Source organism: Zingiber officinale, chromosome 5B, assembly GCF_018446385.1.
Source record: "Zingiber officinale cultivar Zhangliang chromosome 5B, Zo_v1.1, whole genome shotgun sequence".
In the NCBI taxonomy this organism is placed as follows: Eukaryota; Viridiplantae; Streptophyta; class Magnoliopsida; order Zingiberales; family Zingiberaceae; genus Zingiber; species Zingiber officinale.
The window spans coordinates 136,142,447-136,165,288 of record NC_055995.1 but is presented as its reverse complement, the minus strand read 5'-3'; the positions used below and the strand labels follow the sequence as shown (position 1 = coordinate 136,165,288).

Below are 22,842 nucleotides of genomic sequence, written 5' to 3'. Positions count from 1 at the left end.
ATGAAGGCTATTACTAGAAAAGCTTCATCAAGGTTTTTCAAATCAATTTTGAAATGATTTTAAACTTTTTAATTTAGGACCACAATCTTTGGGCTAAATGTACATGACTTGTACATAAGCTTTCCCTATGATCCCCAATTTCGAATTAGGCTCATCTAGGTACAAGAACTATGCACCTTGTTCCTAACTCATCATCCTAATATCTCACACACATCTAAGGTGTATCAAACACATCCAAGTCAATTTTGATGTGAGATATGGGTTTAGGTTAGCTTATTCTAAGTCCTCATGCATTTTTCTAAACAACAATTTGATCTCCATATCAAATTGTGTTTCTTATCCTTAAATCAAGTTAATTGATCATTAATGCACAAGATGATGACATGACATATAATTGTATCATAAATGGAAATATGTGCCAATGTCATGATGTCATGGTATAAAGTGTGAAACTTAAATAAAGCATGACATTTAAACTAACCTAAGCATTATTATGACATTTTAAATGATCATAAAATAAATATGATGTCATGACATGGCATATGGCAAACAATATATGGCAAGTAACATGTAAAGGTATAGAAAATACCTAATTCTAGCCTTAGTTGTCATTTTTGATAATTTCGATCATTTTGCCATAGATTCTATATTCCTAAGTGTAATAGACCTAGCATCTTATACCAAAGATTTTTAGATCACTATGTGCCAATTAGATTGACTCTAGACAACTCCTCAAATTTGATTGGCACATTCTAATCACCTTAGGAATAATTCTTAATTTCATTTTCAAGGCTTGATTACACCTTGAAAATTCCTAAAGTGTCACCTTTTGCCATGATTAGGTTAACTACCTAGTCAAGTAAGGTTGGCACACCCTAACTCATCTAGCATGATGGAATCACGCTCCTAGGAACCCAATACCTATTTGAGTTCATTGGGTTCACTAAATATTCACTAGGGATGACTTCCCTAGCAACCCTCCTAATGACCCTCCTAGGCTTTGAAACCTTGGTCATTTGGGACTCATCAAGATCAACTCTAGGGGTGACTCCCCTTGTGACCTTGGTGATGGTCTTCCTAATCCTAGGTTTTGTTCCATAATCGAATGGAACATCATGGTAAGTGGGCTTGACCACTTGGGACTTAGGTTTGTGACCCAAACCTTTCTTGTCCTTGGACTTGGGTTTTTGACCCCTAGACCCTAGAGTCAAATCCTCAAGAGCCTTTTCTAGAGAGTCAAGTCTTGACCTCAAGACTTGATTTTCTTTCTCTAATACCTCAAGCTTTAATTTATCATTTTTCTTTGAGGTATTCCTAGGCATATGTCTAGATGATTTGAGATTTCTATCTAGGTTTCCCTTAACCTTAGATGAGTTAATCCTAGGGTTGACATTTCTAGAGTTGTCCTTATTCAAGCTAACATGTTTAGCACCTAAGCACATATATTGATTCCTATAATTAACATGCTTATCATTATTAGCAATTGCAATAAAACTACTAGCATGTGTCTTATTAGAATTGCAATGATGAGCCTTAGAGATTACCTTAGGGTTTGCCTTAGCTCCCCCTATCGATGTGCTTGGTTTCTTGTCCTTGTGAGGTTGCCTCCCCCTCGGACATTGGCTCCTATAGTGTCCCTTTCGCTTGCATTGGAAGCACACCACGTGCTCCTTGCCCTTGCGTGTTGGGACTCCGGCTTCCTTGACCTTTGGCGCCGGTGGAGTCTTTCTAACCCTCTTTGGACATTTACTCTTGTAATGTCCAAATTCCCTACACTCAAAGCACATTATGTGTAATTTGCTAGAAACTAAATGACTTGAGTTACCTAGAGTTGAGGATGGATGAACACTTTCTTCTTCATCCCTTCCGGAGGTAGAAGTTTCTTCCTCTTGCTCCATTCTTGAAGAAGAACTCTCCTCCTCTTCTTCTTTAGATGTTGAGTGGCCCTCAACTTCTAAATCCATTCCTCCATGAAGTGAACTCCTTGGCTCACTTGACTCCTCTTCATGACTTGAAGTGGAGTTCCCCTCATGGAACATAGCCAAGTTGTTCCACAACTCCTTGGCATTGTTGTATCCACCTATCTTACATAGAATGTCATTAGGTAATGAGAATTAAAATACTTTCATTACCTCATCGTTGATTGTGGAATGGTGGATTTGTTCCCTTGTCCACTTCTTCTTCTCGAGTGGTTTTCCTTCCTTATCCATTGGAGGCTTGAAACCTAATTGAACACAACTTCAATTTTCAAGGTTAGTCATAAGAAAATACCTCATTCTTACCTTCCAATACGCGAAGTCGTCGCGGTCATAGAAAGGTGGAATGGTGATGTCTTCTCCGAGTTGATCCATCTCTAGCTTATGCTCCCTCGGGTGTTAATCCGGCGAAGAGTGACCTCGCTCTGATACCACTTGTTAGGATCGATGGATGCGGCTAGAGAGGGGGGGGTGTGAATAGCCGCCCCAAATCGTTCGTTTCTTTCTACAAGTTGACGTTAGCGCAGCGGAAAATAAAACAAAGAAACAAAGACAAGAAGATCAAACCTCAACACGCATCGATGTAACAAGGTTCGGAGGTGATACTCCTACTCCTCGGCGTGTCCGTAAGGTGGACGAAGCCTATCAATCCGTCGGTGGATGAGTCCCCGGAAAACCGGCTAATAAGAACTCCTTCTGGGTGGAGAAACCTCGCCACAATGTCTTGCAACAGCAAGATAAACAGGAGTACAAGAATACAACAGGAAACTAAGTACAATACAAAAATGTAATAACCCTAGCTTGCCTTCTTGTCGACTGGATGAAGCAGCAGCTTCAAGCGACGCCTACAACAGCAGGAACCAGCCGATGAAGCTCACACGAAGCTTCAAGCAGAAGCGAGCTCAGCAAAGCTCAAATCACAGCAGTGAAGAAGAAGAAGCAGAAACTTCGAACCAAAAGCAGAGCAATCGAGAGAGTCCACTGTAGAAGCCCTCACCCTTTTATAACCTGCACTGCATCTGCGAAGAATAGAAGACAGAAGACTAGCCGTTATGAGCCAACGGCTAGGGCCAGACCGATCAGGCACGTGGGGACCGATCAGGCTCTGTGCTGATCGGTCCCCAGACCGATCAGAACGCTTTCACAGAGAGTTGCCCAACTCTCTGTGCGTACCCTGATCGGTCCCGGGGACCGATCAGGCTTCCTGCTGATCGGTCCCCAGACCGATCAGTAAGCTCACAAAGGCACACTGATCGCTTTCTGATCGGTCTCCAGACCGATCCAGGTCTTGGTTTTTGCCCAAACCAAGTCCAAACCAATATCCGGTCAACCTTGACCTCCTCAACACCAGATGTCCGATCACCCTTGATCCATCTGGATTTTCCCTTGCCCGGCTTCACTCACCAGGACTTTCACCTAGCTTCACTCACTAGGGTTTTCACCTGGCTTCACTCACTAGGATTTCCAATCTGCCCGGCTTCACTCACCAGGACTTTCCAACTGCCTGGCTTCACTCACCAGGACTTTCCCACTGCCTGGCTTCACTCACCAGGACTTTCACCTAGCTTCACTCACTAGGGTTTTCACAACTGCCTGGCTTCACTCACCAGGACTTTCCCACTGCCTGGCTTCACTCACCAGGACTTTCCACATCCGGTCCAGAGAACGAGCTACCGAGCCCTCTCCGACCACAGTTCGGAGAACGAGCTACCGAGCCCTCTCCGACTTCCATCCGGTCCAGAGAACGAGCTCCCGAGTCCTCTCTGACCACAGTCCGGAGAACGACGACTTCCCATGTGCCAAGCTTCCATACTTGGACTTCTCCGTGCCAAGTTTCCATACTTGGACTTTTTCCCGTGCCAAGCTCCCTGCTTGGACTTTTTACCATGTCAAACTCCCTGCTTGGACTTTTCCCATGCCAAACTCCCTGCTTGGACTTTTCCGAGTCAGGTCAACTCACCTCGGGTAAACCAGGTCAACTTTGACCACGGGTTGCACCCACAATCTCCCAAGCTTGTATCCTTGTAAAACATCAAGGTACAACTTTTCTGTTCACTTCAAACATAGTCAAACATAACTCGTCAAATATCAAAACACAACTCGAGTCAAGTCAACTCGAGTCTGGTCAACCAGGTCAACCTTGACCTAAGGTTGCACCAACACTCAGCTACGGAATCGGCGTCAATGAGTGCGACACGCCTTCTTCGGGACTGCAAACACCTGGCACGACCACCGCAACCCCCACTTGCGCCTCCGTGGAGACCCCTCGTGTCGACGGATACCTGGATTGCAATGCGCTGACAATTCCGCCACCGACCTCGACAAGTACCCCTCCGTGGAGACCCCTTGTGTCGTTGATCGATTCACCCCGCGATCCATTTTGTCATCGCAACTTCCAGCGGGAGCGAGTGCGAAGCGACAGTTTTCGCATTTACAAGGACACAGGAGTCTCAGTGAGGGTGCCTCCGCGTCGGTAGTGGAGCTATCTGAAGAGCTTATCCTACAGAAGCTTAACCTCCCACGCCGAACACCCGGTCGACTACGTATCCGACTCACTGACTGCGGTGCGAGCCACAACATTAACGACAGAGTCTACACCGTGGATGCTCAAAATATTTTATGAGTTAAATCATATTCTTATAAATTTAAACATAATAACTGTGTGATGTTATGAGCATTATGTGATTAATAAAAATTTTTATAAACTAACAATCTTTTTTGGAGGTTCCAAGAGTTTCGATCCAATGGTAAGTCACACTCATATACAAATATGTTTGTCAATGATCACTCTAAATATCAGAACATAAAGAAATTTTATTATCTAATTTACTAAATTCTTCAATTAAATTCTTTTTTCCTTGTTTTACTAATTTTTTAATTATACGAGTAAATGTAGTCATAGTAACACGTTTAGCATATGGATTAAGAGATTATTTACAAAAATCTTCAAATGCGCATTTAGATCCAAAACTAAAAGAAAAATATTCTACGAAAAAAATTTAGCTATTTGATTCTCTTAATTTATTATCCAAATATAAAAATAAACCGGAATCAGTACTACCGCTAGTTGAAGAAAATCTTGATAATTGTGTTTGAGAATGGTCAAGTCCATATTCCGTCGGGTGCTTCGTTTCTACATGTCATTTCAATGACTCATAGCCGCCATGGGCTTGGAATTTGTAGGAAGTATTGCAGTGCTTACATTTTGCACGCATTTCTCCCTACGAAAGAGTGACATTTTCAAAATATTTCGTAAAAATAGAAGACTTTAGAGGAGGAAGTTCCCGAACCTTAGAAGTAATTGCATCGGTATTTCCTTGTGTTTCGGGTGTCGGATTTGGAAGGTGCTCAATTTCATCATCGATGGATTGAATGCTGGGGTCCTCCTCCCGCAGATTCATTATTTCCTTTTTCTTTCGAGGTCGAGATGATGCACCTCCATGACCTCCTTCCATTGTAATTAAAAATTGGAAACGAAAGCATATAAAGAATACGAAATTGACATTAAGAGTAGAGAAAATGTGTGTGAAAATGATGAAATGAGCTCTCTATTTATAAAGTTTGGATAGTAACGGACACTAAATTATAGTCATTGATCAAAAAATGGTCAAATGGTCCTAATCATTGAAAAAAAATACCCAAACTGGAGTTCCTAGCCGTTGGAACCACCGGTTAACTGGCGGTTCAAACCGTAAAAAAAAAAAATTGGTTGAACTGGCGGTCGGTAGGGTTTTCAACAAAGGAATTGGAACCGGCACGACAACTTGCCGGGCCGATTCTGGTTCAACCCGGCAAATTGGGTCAACCGGCAATCGACCCGTTGACTTGGTTACGGGCCCGGGTCGGGTCCGAGCCAAACCCGACCCGAGGTCGAGTCTGGTGTCGACATGCTTCAAGATTCGTGTTCTTGATTAACTGCTGTGATTGCATCAATCCAAAGTGTAGAGGATACGATGAGACGTCACACCTAAATATTTAGTACGACAAATAGAACATCCACAGTGCTCCTATTAACGGGGTGTTATAACATCCTTCACAATGATAGTATGGGGGTGAGCCAGGATTGACCCACCCATGAGTGTATTATTATTATTTTTCAATTTTAATTATTTAAAAGAAATTATAAAATTTTAAATTAAAAATTGAATAAAATAGATAAATAATAAAATATGAGTATATTTTTTAATAATATTATTATTTATTGTTTTAACGAGGATCTTCCCTTATATTACTGGGAACTAATTATATATTATGGTGTTGATCGGAGGTAAAATCTCAACTGCCATCAATTGTATATTACATCAACCACACATTCACCAAGGCCATCAAGTTGACTATTTGTCTCCTAAAGTAAGGTCAACCCATGCTCTTTGTGGGATTAACATGACCTAGTGTGTGTCATGCATGCTTTAATAGTTCAGCCATGGAGTCCTTAGAGATGTTGCAGCGATAAAGCGTTTGGTGGATTTTCAAAGTATCACGGTTCAAAACTCAGTTGGGTAAGAGCAAACTATACATTGGATTTTTAACTATAGAGGTCGGTTGTTGGACAAATTACCACGAATAATTTCAAATTTATTTAGTAAATGAACCTTTAGAGGGCCGTCTACTTCGAAGTTTTATCAGATAAGATACTTAGATTTAAAAAAAGAAATGAAACCATGGAGGAGGCACCCTAAAGTCTAGATTCCTTATACTAGTAGTGAAGTCAATGTGTGTTTTGATCCATTTATGTTTTTTCTAGTTGGTTAGCCTATAAAAAAATGTTCATAGTTGAAGTATAAGAAAGATTATAGTTCCCTTACCTTAATGCTCAGTGATTAACAATTTGAGTCGAAGGTAGATTCTTGCGACTTATAGTTTTTCTAATTGAATTGATATTGACTACTCGAGCATATTAATTATATTTATAGGGACAACCTCTCAACAATATTATCTAAATCAATAATTATATAGACCAATTTAATTATGAAAAAAAAACTACTCGTCTAACAATTTAAATGAAAACAATCTAACAGGGGAGAAAAATAAAGAAAGGAAAAAAAAGGATCTTTCTTAATATTTCATAATATTAATTAAAACATACTAATATGGATATGGACATATTTTCAATTTGGCCGCTGGAAGTTCCATTTTTTTTATTTTAATTAGTAAGGCCTATTAATCCTTTTAATTTATTTTTAAAAAAAAATATAAAAGGAGAGTAAAAAAAAAGAAGAACCTGAATATTATTTAATTTAATAATTAATTACAAAGTAGGCAAGATAAGAATGTTAATTATTGTGAGGAAAAAAATATGTTAAACCTATAAATTTAATAATAAAAGCAATTTGAGACATGAAGCGCCTGTAGCTCAGTGGATAGAGCGTCTGTTTCCTAAGCAGAAAGTCGTAGGTTCGACCCCTACCTGGCGCGTTATAACTATTTCTCTCATTTTTTCCGTCATCTGCTGAACTAATTCTTTCGATCGCCTTCCTTCCCCTTCATCGTCCTCGTACGAGGCCCTTCATCGTCCTCGTACGAGGAGGAGGAGGCCTTCCACATCCTACTCGCATTCATTGGGTGGCGCTGCACAATCGCACCTCGACACGCTACCTCAATCTATTGCGATACCCTCCGGCGGCGGCGCTGGTGTCTTCGCCTTCCTATGCTTCGCTCCTCGCTCCAGCGCCTCGTCGTCTGCAGTCACCGAGGCGATGTCGATGAGTTTGCGGGTCCAGCGCGAGAAGGCGGAGGCGTAGATGGAGGCGCGACAGTTCCGGCGCCTCGCGGAGGAGAAGATGGCCCATGACCAGCAGGAGATCGCCGCCCTCGACGATATCCTCCTCTTCAAACGCGACCATGCAAGCCCTAACCTACGTGGTCCAGGCATACCGCCACCGCCTCCTCAGCTACGGAATCGGCGTCATTGAGTTCGACACGCCTCCTTCGGGACCGCAACGGCCACTTGCGCCTCCGGTTCCCAATTCGACGGATACCCGGCATTGCGATGCGCTGACGATTCCGCCACCGACCTCAGTACCCCTCCGCGTCCGCGGAGACCCATCGTGCCGCTGATTCACCCCGCGATCCATTTCGCCATCGCAACTTTCAACTGGAGCGAGTGCAAAGCGGCAGTTTTCGCATTTACAAGGACACAGGAGTCTCAGTGAGGCTGTCTCCGCGTCAGCAGTGGAGCTATCTGAGGAGCTTATCCTACGGAAGCTTAACCTCCCACGTCGAACACCCGGTCGACTGCGCAAAAAAGGGAATTTAAAAGACTTGACACGAGGTTGCAGGCGCTAGAGGTGGATAGGGAGTCGATGCCTAAGAGTTTAATCTCCATGGGCATGGACAAGGCTCAAATAGCACTTCTGAGAGAGATCGCACAACAAATGTGCAAAGAAGCGGCAACTGAAAGAAAGGTGGTGAAGAGGTCCTCTTCCATCAAGAAGTCTTCTTCACTTATGTCAAAGATTAAGGTACTAATTTTGCTTTCTAAACTACGAGTTTATTGTTTATGTTTTCAAGTGCAATGCAGATACTTTTACTCGAAAAAATTAGACAATAAGCAATATTTGTTTCACTTAAAAAAAAAGTTTATTTTCTAGACATATCAAACTGAAAAGACACTAAGACAACAGTTCAAATCTGAAACAAATGATTCCTTCAGATAAGTGAGTCATTTCCTAAGGCACTGTTATTATTAGTCAAAATTATACATGGAATTGACTATGTAAATTTCCCCTTTTTTTCACTTTATTGTTTTAAATAGTTAATTACTTGGCAAATTCTTTCGCATTTCAAGGATGTGATACTTTGATATATATGAAATGACCAAATAGATGATACTTCTACAAGATTCCAACATATAGTTACTGAAGGGAGGTTGTCCTTGATTCAAGGTGCATTCACTATGTTTTGGTACTACTAGAATGAGAAACTTTATCTGTAGGTTGATCGGTCAAATATCTCCCTGGTTCCAAATTCTTTTTCTGTGTGTGTGTAGGAAAGAGTGTTTGTGGGAAATAGAGAAATTGTTATACAACTAGGTTATTCATTTCAAGTATATTGAACTAGGGTTGAGTTTATTTACCTAAAAGGAATTAGGTTAGAGTTCATTCCCTCCAAATATGACAAGTTAGCTAACTGAGAGGGAGAAATCGCTATAATGCAGATGGAGATCTTAGTTTCAGCATGCCTCAGGTCTATCATGACAAAGAGGTACCTTCCTAACTCTAATACCATCTTGAATTAGGGTGCACTCCATTTCCTGTCCATCTCAAGATATATTAGTGACTCAAGAGAGACAAGCTTCTTGTTGATGTGTAACTCGCAATACTGGCTTAATTCTCATATCATATTGAATCTGGCTGAGGCTATACACAAATGATTAGCTACTAACTTTGATAAAATGTCGAATTAGGAATTTAGGATGGAACTCATTTTATCTCAAGAAGGGGAGTCTTGGCGCAACGGGAAAGTTGTTGCTTTGTGTCTTAGAGGTCACGGGTTCGAATCCTGGAAGCAGCCTAAAACATGGTAAGACTACGTATAGAGGATCCTTTCCCTCATGCACTGGGTTGCCCTTTTTTTTAACTCATTTTATCTCAACTTATTTTTATCTCAGAGCTATATATACATAATAGTCCATCACTCATGTATGACTAATAGACATGAAGCATTCTATCTTCAACAAAATGGTAGTTTATGATAGATAATATTTTAGACTCAACAAAAGCTGAGTCGTTTATGAATTTTGGCTAAGTAATCTCGTCTGAACTCCTCAAGTAAGTTTCCATGCTTCAGTCAATCTGCTAATTTAGTCTTAGGCCAACATCACTTCAACTTATCGTTTCTATTCTACCAGATTTACCTTTGGCTTATTATCCAACAATGCTCGACTAGTGCTGCTGCTGGAAAAGTCCTCTTCCCGTTTGAAGCACAAGAGGTTCCTCCCAAAAGCACAGGGATGACAAGCTGAAACTGCCCATCTTACTGGCTCTTGTTCTCTGGTTTGCTTTCAAAAGTGCAATTCTTTCCATTGAGGCTTCCCAAGAAGAAAGATCTAGTTTCAACTCTCATGTTGGTGTACATTGGGTACTCAAAATTGTTGAATGTATCCATTCTTCTTTAGCACAGCACGTACTGCTCGTATTGGAGATTTGTTTCAATTTGTAATCACGAGTCCTACAGAAAGGTCCACCAAAGCATTTTTTTTTTTGTTTTTGTTTTTGCAATAGAGTGTATTCTGCGTGATTTCGCTCACTGCCCCCGCGAGATGAAGGGGGGTGTATCATTTTGCTTTCCAAGATTTGGCCAGAATTCGACATCGACTGCTGATGGCTTTTATCGGTGGTAAAAAGGTGAATATATTCGTCCCAGCGTCCATGTCAACCCGTCCTAGGGTCAACACGGAAGAGATAATCATGGGCGGTTATTAGTCTTTGGAATAATGATTAGCACATAAGGGAGGTATTTATTTCGGTTTTATCGAGATTCGAACCCCATACTTCATTGGTGGTAACATCTCATGTGCTAGCCTAGTGATCCATCCGAGGGGACGTTGATGACTTTTATTATGGTAAAAAATGAATACGCTCGCCCTCAATATCCTCGTTAATTCGTCTCAGGGCCAACATATTGATGGCCTTTATGTGGCAAAAGGCGAAATCGCTCGCCCCCAGCGCCCCCGTTGCACCCGACCCAAGGTCATCACGAGGGAGGTAAATCACAGCATCCTGAGCTAGCATGTGGCAGGTGGGGTGAGTTGCACAGGGACCGGGGATTTACACTCCGACTACCCTGAGTTTCGACACCACGACCTTATGTGGCAAGCATCTAATCCTTAGCGGTTACGATTAAATTGTTCATTAACTTTCACGAATTTTTATTTAGCTCGTACCACACTATTTCAATGGACACCATATATGATCAAAAGTAAGTACAAGATAACTTTTAAAAATTGTTTAAATAAGTTTCTATGAACGAAGCCATTTTTAAACGGCTAGATTAGCGTCATGCTTCAAGATTCGTGTTCCTAATTGATAGCTGTGATTGCATCATTCCAAAGTGTAGAGGATACGATGAGATATTCCACATAACTATTCAGTACGGCATTTAAAGCTAATACCTTGCATAATGATAGTATGGGATGGGCTAAACTGGCCCATCAGTGTATTATTATTTTTTTTAAAAAAAATTTAATTATTTAAAAAAAATAAAAATTGAATAAAATAGATAAATAATAAATTATGAATGTATTTTTTTAATAATAATAATAATTTTTTTTTTTAACAGAGGATTTTTACTTATTTTGCTGGGAACCAATTATATATTATAGTATTGATTGGAGGTAAAATCTTAGCTACCATTAATTATATATTACATCAATCACACACTCATCAAGTCCACGTAAGTCGAATATTTGCTTCCTAAAGTAAGTTCAACCCATGCTCTCTATGGGGTATAATCTTGTTGAATTAACATGACCTTCTGTGTCATGCATGCTTCAATAGTTACTAATTAGGCCATGAAACCCTTAGAGACACTCAGCGATAAAGCGTTTGATGTATTTACAAAGTATCACGGTTTAAAACTCAACTGGATAAGACTTAAGAGCAAACTTTACATTGGATTTTTCACTATTGAGGTCGGTTGCTGGGCAAATTACCACGAATAATTCCAAATTTATTTAGTAAATGAACCTTTAGTGGGCCGTCTACTTCGAAGTATTATCAGATAAGATACTTAGATTTTTAAAAAAAATGAAACCATGGAGGAGGCACCCTAAAGTGTAGATTCCTTATACTAATAGTGAAGTCTATGTGTGTTTTGATCCATTTATAATTTTACTAGTTGGTTAGCCTATAGAAAAATGTTCATAGTTGAAGTATAAGAAAGATTATAGTTCTCTTACCTTAATGCTCAGTGATTAACAATTTGAGTCGAAGGTAGATTCTTGCGACTTATAGTTTTTCTAATTGAATTGAGATTTACTACTCGAGCATATAACATATTTAATTATATTTATAAGGACAGCCTCTCAACAATATTATCTAAATCAAAAATGATATAGAACAATTTAATTATGAAAAAAAACTACTCATCTAACAATTTAAATGAAAACAATCTAATAGAGGGAGAAAAAACAAGAAAGAAAAAAAAGATGATCTTTCTTAATATTTCATAATATTAATTAATACATACGAACATGGATATGGACAGATTTTCAATTTGGCTGTTGGAAGTTCCATTTTATTTATTTTAACTAGTAGGGCCTATTACTCCTTTTAATTTGTTTTTTTTAAAAAAATATAAAAGGAGAGTAAAAATAAGAATAACCTCAATATTATTTAATTTAATAATTAATTACAAAGTAGGCAAGATAAGAATGTTAATTATTGTGAGAAAAAAATATATTAAAACTATAAACTATATAATAAAAGCAAATTGTGACATGAAGCGCCTGTAGCTCAGTGGATAGAGCGTCTGTTTCCTAAGCAGAAAGTCGTAGGTTCAACCCCTACCTGGCGCGTTATAATTTTTTCAAAATTTTAAAATGATTTGCGTATTTCTCGAATAAGGAGGCCTTTTCTTACAAGTTACAACCAGCGTCACTAGGACACCTGTTCTTACAATAATCTTAAAATCAACGGGCCTTATCGTAAAATTATTGCATAAAGTTAAATTGTTATTTTTAGGGGCCTCGTCATCTGCTGAACTAATTCTTTCGAGCGCTCTCCTCCTCCCCCCGTCCTTCATGTCTCTCAAACCCTATTTTTTCCTGTAAGATCTCCAGGTCTCCTTGTCATCGTCGTCGTACGAGGAGGAGGCCATCCACATCCTACCCGCATTCATTGGGTGGCGCTGCGCAATCGCACCTCGACACCCTACCTCAATCTATTGCGATACCCTCCGGCGGTGGCGCGACAGTTCCGGCGCCTCGCGGAGGAAAAGATGGCCCATGGCCGGCAGGAGATCGCCGCCCTCGAGGATATCCTCTTCAAACGCGACCAGGCTGTGCAAGCCCTAACATGCGTGGTCCAGGCATACCGCCACCGCCGCCTCAGCTACGAAATCGGCGTCGATGAGTTCGACACGCCTCCTTCGGGACCGCAAACACCTGGCACGGCCACCTCAACGCCCACTTGCGCCTCCGGCTCCCAATTCGACGCATACCCGGCATTGCGATGCGCTGACGATTCCGCCAACGACCACGACAAGTACCCCTCCGTGGAGACCCCTCGTGCCGCTGATTCACCCCGCGATCCATTTCGCCATCGCAACTTCCAGCTGGAGCGAGTGAGAAGCGGCAGTTTCCGCATTTACAAGGACACAGGAGTCTCAGTGAGGCTGTCTCCGCGTCGGCGGTGGAGCTATCTGAGGAGCTTATCCTACGGAAGCTTAGCCTCCCACGTCGAACACCCGGTCGACTGCGCATCCGACTCACCAACTGCGTTGCGAGGTACGACATTAGCGACAGAGTCTACCCATGGACGCCGTCCATGGAGCGAGAGAGAACTTCGTGAGTTGGCCGAGAGAGCTCCATGGCAACACAGGAATTGAGGATGAGCCGCAAAAAAGGGAATTTAAAAGGCTTGACACGAGGTTGCAGGCGCTCGAGGTGGATAGGGAGTCTGATGCCGAAGAGTTTAATCTCCATGGGCATGGACAAGGCTCAAATAGCACTTCTGAGAGAGATCGCGCAACAAATGTGCAAAGAAGCGGCAACTGAAATAAAGGTGGTGAAGAGGTCCTCTTCCATCAAGAAGTCTTCTTCACTTATGTCAAAGATTAAGGTGCTAATTTTGCTTTCTAAACTACGAGTTTATTGTTTCTGTTTTCAAGTGCAGTGCAGATACTTTTACTCGAAATAATTAGACAATAAGCAACATTTGTTTCACTCTAAAAAAAAAGTTTATTTTCTAGACATATCAAACTGAAAAGAAACTAAGACAACAGTTCAAATCTGAAACAAATGATTCCTTCAGATAAATGAGTCATTTCCTAAGGCACTGTTATTATTAGGCAAAATTATACATGGAATTGACTATGTAAATTTCCCCTTTTTTCACTTTATTGTGCTAATTAGTTAATTACTTGGCAAATTCTTTCACATTTCAAGGATGAGATACTTTGATATATATATATATATATCAAATGACCAAATAGATGATACTTCTACAAGATTCTAACATATAGTTACTGAAGGGAGGTTGTCCTTGATTCAAGGTTCATTCACTATGTTCTGGTACTACTAGAATGAGAAACTTTATCTGTAGGTTGATCGGCCAAATATCTCCCTGGTTCCAAATTCTTTTTCTGTGTGTGTGTAGGAAAGAGTGTTTGTGGGAAATAGAGAAATTGTCATACAACTAGGTTATTCATTTCAAGTATATTAAACTAGGGTTGAATTTATTTACCTAAAAGGAATTAGGTTAGAGTTCATTCCCTCGAAAAATGACAAGTTAGTTAACTGAGAGGGAGAAATCGCTATAATGCAGATGGAGATCTTAGTTTCTGCATGCCTCAGGTCTATCATGACAAAGAGGTACCTTCCTAACTCTAATACCATCTTGAATTAGGGTGGAATCCATTTCCTGTCCATCTCAAGATATATTAGTGACTCAAGAGAGACAAGCTTCTTGTTGATGTATAACTCGCAATACTGGATTAATTCTCATATCATATTGAATCAGGCTGAGGCTATACACAAATGATTAGCTACTAACTTTGATAAAATGTCGAATTAGGAATTTAGGATGGAACTCATTTTATCTCACTTTGATAAAATGTCGAATTAGGAATTTAGGATGGAACTCATTTTATCTCAACTTATTTTTTTATCTCAGAGCTATATATACATAATAGTCCATCACTGCATGTATGACTAATAGACATGAAGCATTCTATCTTCAACAAAATTGTAGTTTATGATAGATAATATTTTAGGCTTCAATCAATGTTAACAGTAGTAGCAAAAGCTGAGTCGTTTATGAATTTTGGCTAAGTAATCTCGTCTGAACTCCTCAAGTAAGTTTCCATGCTTCAGTCAATCTGCTAATTTAGTCTTAGGCCAACATCACTACAACTTATCGTTTCTATTCTACCAGATTTACATTTGGCTTAGTACCCAACAATGCTCGACTAGTGCTGCTGCTGGAAAAGTCCTCTTCCCGTTTGAAGCACAAGAGGCTCCTCTCAAAAGCACAGGGATGACAAGCTGAAACCGTCCATCTTACCGGCTCTTGTTCTCATTTTTGCTTTCAAAAGTGCAATTCTTTCCATTGAGGCTTCCCAAGAAGAAAGATCTAGTTTCAACTCTCATGTTGGTGTACATGCGGTACTCAAAATTGTTGAATGTATCCATTCTTTTTTAGCTCAGCACTTATTGCTCGTATTGGAGATTTGTTTCAATTTGTAAGCACGAGTCATACAGAAAGGTCCACCAAAGCTTTTTATTTCACTCGGTGCCCCCGCGAGAAGGGAGGTGTATCATTTTGCCTTTCAAGATTTGGCCCGAATTTGATATCGACTGTTGATGGCCTTTATTAACTAACCATTAGCGGCTAGGATTAAATTGTTCATTAACTGTCACGAATCCTCTTTTTGTACTCTAAACTAATATTCTTATTTAGCTCGTACCACTTTAATGGACAATTGGACATGATATATGATCAAGATCAAGTACAAGATAACCTTTTAAAATTGTTTAACAAAGTTTCTATGTACCACTCCATTTTTAAAACGGGTAGGTTAGCGTCATGCGTCAAGATTCGTGTTCCTGATCGACGGCTGTGATTGCATCAATCCTATGTGCAGAGGATACGATGAGACGTCGCACCTAACGATTCAGTACGTCAATTACAACTCTAACACGAGAAAGTTACGTCACAGAAACCGAAACAGAGAGACTGGCTGTTCTATGAATTCATATGGCTGACTGGACCCTACGGTTTTTAGGGAGCGAGAGAATTGCCTGTTCTGTCGTGAGCAGCGGATCCCTACCCGACGCCAGCGTAGACGGCAACGCATCACCCGACTGCTGGGAGCGGCGCCATGATTGGGGCCCTCCGGACGGTCCAGATCTTTTCTCCACTGGCCCTTCGCCGTCCGATATGCCTCGCTCTCCCGCACACCCACGTTGCCTCCAGCTCACTCTGGGAACTGCCTCCAACACCGCACCACCGCGTCTGTCGCGTACCCTCATTATGACTGTACGATCGGTCTCCTAACGGCATATAGTCCGTCCGATCGATCTCCCGCACCGAAGTCCTGATGCGGGCCACCCGCGGAGAGGAAGTTCCTGTTCCTGCGGCGCTGCTCCAGCGAGCGCCACATCATCGACCACCCACGTTCGCTTCTCCAAAGGTTTAATGGACCAAATTGTCCTCCATCTCGAATATCATTTCGGCAAAAATGGGTATTTATTAAACTGTTAGTGGTATTTTAGTAAATAATGGTGGGTTTGCATTTAGTATGAAAAAAAAAATCGCCGAGCTTTTTCTACTGGGGAGCAATAGGGAGAGCTAGGAGGCAGTGCTCCGAATCCGAGGAGATCGCCGGCGGCCAAGCTAAGGCTATCGATGGGACGGAATTTCCGGTGCTCCGGTAAAGGGACCGGTCGATCTCCGAGTGGGCGTCGGTTTCTGGGAGTTCGGATTTAAATTTCCGAGCGGTTTGATCTCGCAACGTTAAGTGCGGACCGCTGCTGCTCCCTCGTGGATCAGTCTGCCCTCCTCCGGATCCCCTTATCTCTTGGCGCGAGCCGTTAGTGAAGGTATGTTCTCCCTCCTGCTGTTTGTTCTTGACAACGATCTCCAGTTCGGTTTAGGTTAGTCACAGTGTGGAATTTGGATGAGATTTTTCGAGTTCGGATCTCTATTTTCGGTATCATTACTTGATAATGTTGGATAATTCAGTTGGATTAGCGCCAGGCCGGAGATTTTTTCTTTCATTTCTGTTTAGAGGGAGATGTGTGGAGCCAGAGCATTGAGCAAGGAATATAATTGGACCAGATTACCATGATTTTCTTTAGGATTTCTGATACAGTTTTACAAAAAAACGTAAAATCTTGTAATGAAATTTCGCAGAGTTAAACTCACGGTTGGTGTGGTAGGTTCCTTTGCGGAGATGGAGTCTGGTGATGGAGTTGAAGTGGAGCTTATTAAAGGATCTCTGGAAATATTTCCGGAGGCCAACGGATTTAGTTCTCAAGTAAACAAGGAGAACGGAATTGTAGAATGCGGTGCTGATGCTGTTCTTGCAAGCAGTAGCTCTCAGGACACATCAAAAATCGAAGTCCCTGATTTCTCTGAAGACAGGAAAGAAGACTCTGAATCGATTAAGGAGAAGAAAGCATCAAATTCCACCAAGGCAATTGGTTCTTTTCTGTAGTCTGTTTGCACAAACATGGAAAACTGTGTTCTGTAGAAGATGTGATTTTCACTATTTCTTGTGCAGAAAGGTGGATCTGATGCAATTAGTCAAATCAAGAAGACAAAGCAAGGTCCCGGTCTTCTAAATGGTTCTCTGGGTGAAGCCCACGAGAAAAGGAAGGCTCTTTCACAGAGTTTATCCTTTCCTTCTAAAGGGTCACGTAAGACCTTAACTTCCACAAGGCAGGCTAAAGTTGCATCATCAAACACAAATGGTTTGATTTTCTCCTACTCTTTTAATTTGGGAATAAATTCTGTTTTCCTGAGTTATCTTGCAAGTTTGCAGGCCATCTTACTGCTAAGATTACTGCATCGGGGGTTCAGAAAACATCGGTTAGTACAAACATGGCTGGTTTTATTGTTTTTTCCCTACACTACGTGAAGAAGGTTATTCTAACAAAATACCATTTACTTTTGTCAAACCTTTATAACCATTTGCTCACCCAGGCAATGAACAAGGACTTAGGAGAGGCAATTATTAGTGAAAATTTTCCTATAAATTGTCCTTCTGCAGAAGATGGAAAGTAAGTACTTCTGCTTCTTTTTGCAAAACAAAACGACACACACACACACAAAAAAAAACCTTTGCATGTTTCCCTTACCTTCATGTAATTCCTGTGCTTTTGTTACTTTCTAATACAACATTAGTTATGGTTTTATCTATTTCTTGTTGAATAATCTGTTATTTGGGACAATTTCTTTGGATATGCTTGGGGAAATGAATTAGAACATTAGAGAATAGAGATTAATCCATATGTAACTATGCTTATATTTTGTTTTAATATAGGGTATAATTTCATATGCACAGAACTTTTTTTGTCATTGAAACTGCTGCAAAAATTGCATGCTTGTCTACGCACCTGATCCACAACTTGAAGCAAAATATATGCTTAAAAATGACTTAACCATGTAATATTATTTGTCTTTAACTTTTGTAATAAGTTCTATTTGTTTTTCATGTAATGCAGGGCATATGATGTCAAAACAAAATTCTCAGATAGCTCATTTTCAACCAAAAAGGATGATGATGCCCACTCCACTGCGTCGTAATTTTCATGCTTATCTAATGCCCTCATGTTTTAACCTTTTAGACTTAGTTTGAGGTTTTTGTTATGTTTATTCCAGAAGTACAACACCACGTGCAAGAAAGAGCACTGGCTGTGGTTTTAATTTTAGGTTGGATAAGCGTGCTGAGAAACGCAAAGAGGTGAGCGATTGGATTCATTTGTCTGAGTTATTTTGTTAAGAATGTAAAGAACTAATATCCAATCTTTATTTTCTTAGTTTTTCACGAAGCTTGAAGAGCAGAATCATGCAAAGGAACTTGAGAAGACCAACTTGCAGGCAAAATCTCAGGTGCTCATTTTCGTTCAATGTGGGTTTTTTATGTTGTCCTTCAAAAATCTCCTGACTGGATGACAATTAAGCTATCGAGAAAAACAATATTTTATAGGAAAATCATGAGGCTGAGATTAGACGATTGAGGAAGAGCTTGAACTTCAAAGCCACTCCAATGCCAAATTTTTATCAAGAACCTAGTCCTCCCATAGTTGAATTGAAGAAGGTACGGTTACCATCTTTCTTATGACAACCTTAATTAGGCATTGGTAAGGTCATTCATTCACAGGCTTCCGTGTTCTATCACAAGTTTATCTATGAGTTATGATTGGTGATGCCATTATCATCAAATAAATAGGCCTATCTGAGTACCGTCCTTTGTCTCCTAGGATTTTTTTTTTTTTTTGAATATTTACTTAGCGCATCTACTTTAAGATAAATAGTTTCCAATTCTTTGCAAGAATATTTAAGCATATCTTTGATTTTATCACACTTGTCATTAATGTCTGGACTACCATCTCCTCGATATCTACAGGATGAATACTTATGCTGAACTGCAAAATTCTGAGTTTATAGTGTAGAGTTGCTTAGGTAGTCTATACTTTATACTAGGGAGGAAGTAAGAAAGGGTAAAAAAAAACATTCTTTATTCGTGGGGAAAGGGAAGATTTGCCTATCATAAAAAATGCAAAATATAATTGCACATGTATTGAAGATATATACATGAGCACGTAAAGAAAGCATCATGGGGGAATATACCCAAAAAAAATCCTGTTTACTTGGAGGAAATACAGGGGGGCAGATGTGGAGCAGAAAATTTGGCCTAGTTTTCCTCAAAACTAATTTAACCTATTAAGCTCTTAAAACTCACCAGGACAATGGTTTTTGCCTTCAATATTTCTTTTTTAGTTTTGCACGTCCAAATATAATGCCTTTAAACAGTTTATTTTGAACAAGCACTATGGTCGCTAACCTTGATGATTTACAGATCCCTCCCACACGCCCCAGGTCACCAAAACTTGGGCGTCGCAAATCATCTGTCTCTGCAATAGACAATCCGTCAGAAGCTGCCAACTCATGTGAGAATTCGACCAAATCCAATGACATTGCCGCAACCAGCAAGGGTCAGGCAAATGGCATGTCTTCCAAGAACCCAAAGCAAAAGGTACTCACCAAGCTCCCATCCCAGAAATCGAAAACTAGCAGGGCGGACAAAAATGTGCCAAACTCAAAGCCTAAGGTCGAGATGCTTCAGATAGAGAACTGCACAGAGCATGTAGCAGAGCCAATTTCTCCCGAGGACAATACTGAGGAAGGTGAGGCAGTGGCTAACCTCCCTGAAGCCGAAATCATGCCCCAACAGGTTTCAGTGCTGGGTTAAGTAGCTGTTGAATCTGCCATACTCTTAATTGTTAATTTTGTGGCCGTTTGTGAATAGAGAGGTTGTGTGCTACTTGAAAAGGTATGGTTCCTGATCTTCGTTGCAAATTTCCTTGTTTCCAATTAATCGATACACTCCAAGAGACATGCACATCGTTCATATGTTCTGTTGTTTGATTGATTTATGGTAAAATGTTTAAGCGTATCTCCTTCAATTGAGTTCATGAGATAACCTAGTATTAGATTTAGTTTTGATCAAGGGGAATAACTCAATTAATTTTACTCTTGAATTTGGAGAAAATCTCATCTTAACTCTATTAGGTATAGTATTGATTAAAAAGTTCATATATTTTGTTGTTTGATTGATTGATGGTAATATGTTTAAGTAAGTCAACCAACCAAAGAGTCAGCACCAAGAACAAAGACTTGATTCCTCCCCCAATTTCCAGTTCCACCCCTTTTCTCAATGGAATCAAACATGGGAAATCTTCATCTTTCACAAGGAGAAATCTCAAATTCAAGTGGGATTGATCACCAAGAACAGAGCATCTAATCCAATCAAAGATCGCATCTTTTGATGCTGTTTTCTTTTGTTTTCGATCGGAATCTTCTCTTTTTTGTGTGTTTTTTTCTTACTTCTCTTTTTGCGAAGGGCTGCGCCAGAATCCTGCGCCGTAGAACTTCGCGATCATGTTCTTGTCTAACTCGATCATCTCCTCGGATGGCGGATTCGACGGCGAAGCCGCGTACGCCGCCGTCGAGATGAACACGCCGCGGCTGTCGTCGTCGTCGTCGCGAACGGTGGTGCCGACTTTGTTCCCGGCGGCTTTCGTCTTCTTTTCCTTCAGGCAAAGAAGCTCCTTCCTCCGCTGCCGCCTCCGCCGGACCCTCCGGATGATCGCGGACGGCAGCTTGACGGCGGCGGCGGCGACCAGGTTCGCCAGGCAGCAGGGGCAGCAGCAGAACACCGCCGCGCACTCCGCCGCGGTCTCCCCGGCGGCGGCCCGGAACCGGGCCCCACTGCTCCGAATCCCCGACTTGATCACAGGCCTCCGGCGATCGGGCGGCGGTTCTTCTCGAGGCTTCTCCGCCATCGCCGGCCTCTTTTGGTGCACCCCCTTTGGCTTCTGGAAACGGCGAGATATATAAAGAACAAGAAAAAAGGACCACACGAAAGCGGCGGGGGACGTCCGCGTTGTAGCCTCGTGGCGCGGGGTGTCTTAGAGAATCTCCCGCTAACTCACCGGATTAATTGCCACTGCGCTCGTGCGGGACGCTAGTTGTCGGATGGAAACGGATCTATCTGGAGCACGAACCGAATTTGTTAGATTGCGCTGGGAAGTGATATATTTGGCCTATCTATTTGACCTATGGGTGTATTCTCCCGTTATATCGGTTTTCCAAGTCAATGGAGGTGAAAATATTCGGTTCACTTTTAATTTAAATCTAAAAAAAACCAATACCAGTATTAAAAATTCATGTATTTTTAGGAAAAAAAAAAGGAGCTTGTTACGCTAGAACATATCAATAATACATTGATATAAAAAATATAAATATATACATAAAAGTGAGCTTATTGGACTATGCCATTGTCCCAAAATACCTAAATAAAAAGTCATTGATTTTTTATTAATCTTGTTGACAAATTAGAGTAATATACTGTTTTCATTCAAATTAATACGAAATAGAACATATGATTTCTTTAAAATTATTCATTTTTATTAGTTTGAGCTAAAAACAATCCTAATTTTATCAGTTCGAGATAAAAATCATCCTAATTCAAAAAAAAAGAAACTATATAAATGCTCATTTCAAATTTTGGGGTTTGTTAATTTAGGTGGCATTTGGTTCTCTCTTAGGAATCGAAATGGGAATGATTATCATAGTATTATAGAATGAGAATAAGTATGAGTTTGAGTATCAAAAATAATATTTGGTTAGTTAATATTTTCAATCAGAATGAACCTAAATTTCCTTTTTTACTCGTATAGGAAAATAAGAGAAAAAATTAGATGAGAGAGAAAGTTGAATGTGAGAGAAATATATGATGAGAGAGAAAATGTGATAAGAGAGAAAGTGTGATGGGAAAAAAATGAAGAGAGGAAAAGTATAATGAGAGAAAATGAGGAGAGAGAGCATGATAGGAGAGATTGAGAAGAGAAAAAGTATGATAAGAGAGAAAATGTGCTGAGAGAAAGAGATGAGAAAAAAATGAAGAGAGAGAAAGTATGTTTGAGAGAAAATGAGAGATTGAGAAGAGAGAAAATATAATGAGAAAGTGTGATGAGAGAGAATGTATGATGGGGAAAAATGAAGAGACGAAAAGTGTGATGAGAGAAAATCAGGAGAGAGAATGGGATGGAAGAGAATAAAGAGAGAGAAAGTATGATAAGAGAAAATATGGAGAGAGAGTATGGTAAGAGAGATTTAGAAGAGAGAAAAATGAGTAGAGAATAAAGAGAGAGAAAATGAGGATAGAGAGTGTGCGATGGGAGAGAATACAGAGATAAAATGGTAGAGAATATGTGATGAGAGCGAATGAGGAGAAAGAAAGTATGTTGAGAGAGAAAGTGTGATGATAGAATGAGAAGAGAGAAAGTATGATGAGAGAGAACAAAGAGAGAGAGAGTGAAATGAAAGAAAAAGTGAACAAATATACTAAGGAAATTTTTATCCAAAATTTAATTCTCATTCCTATTCCATCAAAACTCAAGGGAGAGGGTGAGTTT

General features: G+C 40.4%; 3 protein-coding genes and 2 non-coding genes across 5 annotated transcripts; 4 read left to right on the top strand and 1 right to left on the bottom strand.

The window, feature by feature from the left end:
* The first annotated feature begins 7,318 nt into the window (after nt 1–7,318).
* On the top strand, nt 7,319–7,391 carry TRNAR-CCU. Its single transcript has one exon. It is a non-coding gene; the product is annotated as a tRNA-Arg (tRNA).
* A 5,028-nt stretch (nt 7,392–12,419) lies between these two features.
* TRNAR-CCU lies at nt 12,420–12,492 on the top strand. Its single transcript has one exon. It is a non-coding gene; the product is annotated as a tRNA-Arg (tRNA).
* A 186-nt stretch (nt 12,493–12,678) lies between these two features.
* LOC121986215 lies at nt 12,679–15,423 on the top strand. Its single transcript, XM_042540076.1, has 2 exons — nt 12,679–13,756; nt 15,071–15,423. The coding sequence occupies exon 1, from the start codon at nt 12,915–12,917 to the stop codon at nt 13,521–13,523; it is 609 nt and encodes a 202-aa protein (XP_042396010.1). The 5' UTR covers nt 12,679–12,914; the 3' UTR covers nt 13,524–13,756; nt 15,071–15,423.
* Nucleotides 15,424–16,442: 1,019 nt separating this feature from the next.
* Nucleotides 16,443–20,328, top strand: LOC121986214 (protein WVD2-like 4). The gene is made up of 10 exons (XM_042540075.1): nt 16,443–16,737; nt 17,077–17,333; nt 17,421–17,610; nt 17,682–17,728; nt 17,843–17,919; nt 18,364–18,441; nt 18,521–18,602; nt 18,680–18,751; nt 18,849–18,959; nt 19,722–20,328. The coding sequence occupies exons 2-10, from the start codon at nt 17,091–17,093 to the stop codon at nt 20,112–20,114; spliced, it is 1,293 nt and encodes a 430-aa protein (XP_042396009.1). The 5' UTR covers nt 16,443–16,737; nt 17,077–17,090; the 3' UTR covers nt 20,115–20,328.
* A 417-nt stretch (nt 20,329–20,745) lies between these two features.
* On the bottom strand, nt 20,746–21,207 carry LOC121987100. The gene has a single exon (XM_042541003.1). It carries the CDS (start codon nt 21,205–21,207, stop codon nt 20,746–20,748), a length of 462 nt encoding a protein of 153 aa, XP_042396937.1.
* Between the last annotated feature and the right edge of the window lie 1,635 nt (nt 21,208–22,842).

What these genes read in the sequence shown, in the direction of transcription:
- LOC121986215 (XM_042540076.1), top strand. Translation starts at nt 12,915, where the DNA reads ATGGCCCATGGCCGGCAGGAGATCGCCGCCCTCGAGGATATCCTCTTC.
- LOC121986214 (XM_042540075.1), top strand. Translation starts at nt 17,091, where the DNA reads ATGGAGTCTGGTGATGGAGTTGAAGTGGAGCTTATTAAAGGATCTCTG. An exon ending in GTGCTGAGAAACGCAAAGAG is followed by an intron (nt 18,603 to 18,679) that starts GTGAGCGATTGG and finishes TTATTTTCTTAG; the next exon opens with TTTTTCACGAAGCTTGAAGA. An exon ending in CCATAGTTGAATTGAAGAAG is followed by an intron (nt 18,960 to 19,721) that starts GTACGGTTACCA and finishes GATGATTTACAG; the next exon opens with ATCCCTCCCACACGCCCCAG.
- LOC121987100 (XM_042541003.1), bottom strand. Translation starts at nt 21,207, where the DNA reads ATGGCGGAGAAGCCTCGAGAAGAACCGCCGCCCGATCGCCGGAGGCCT.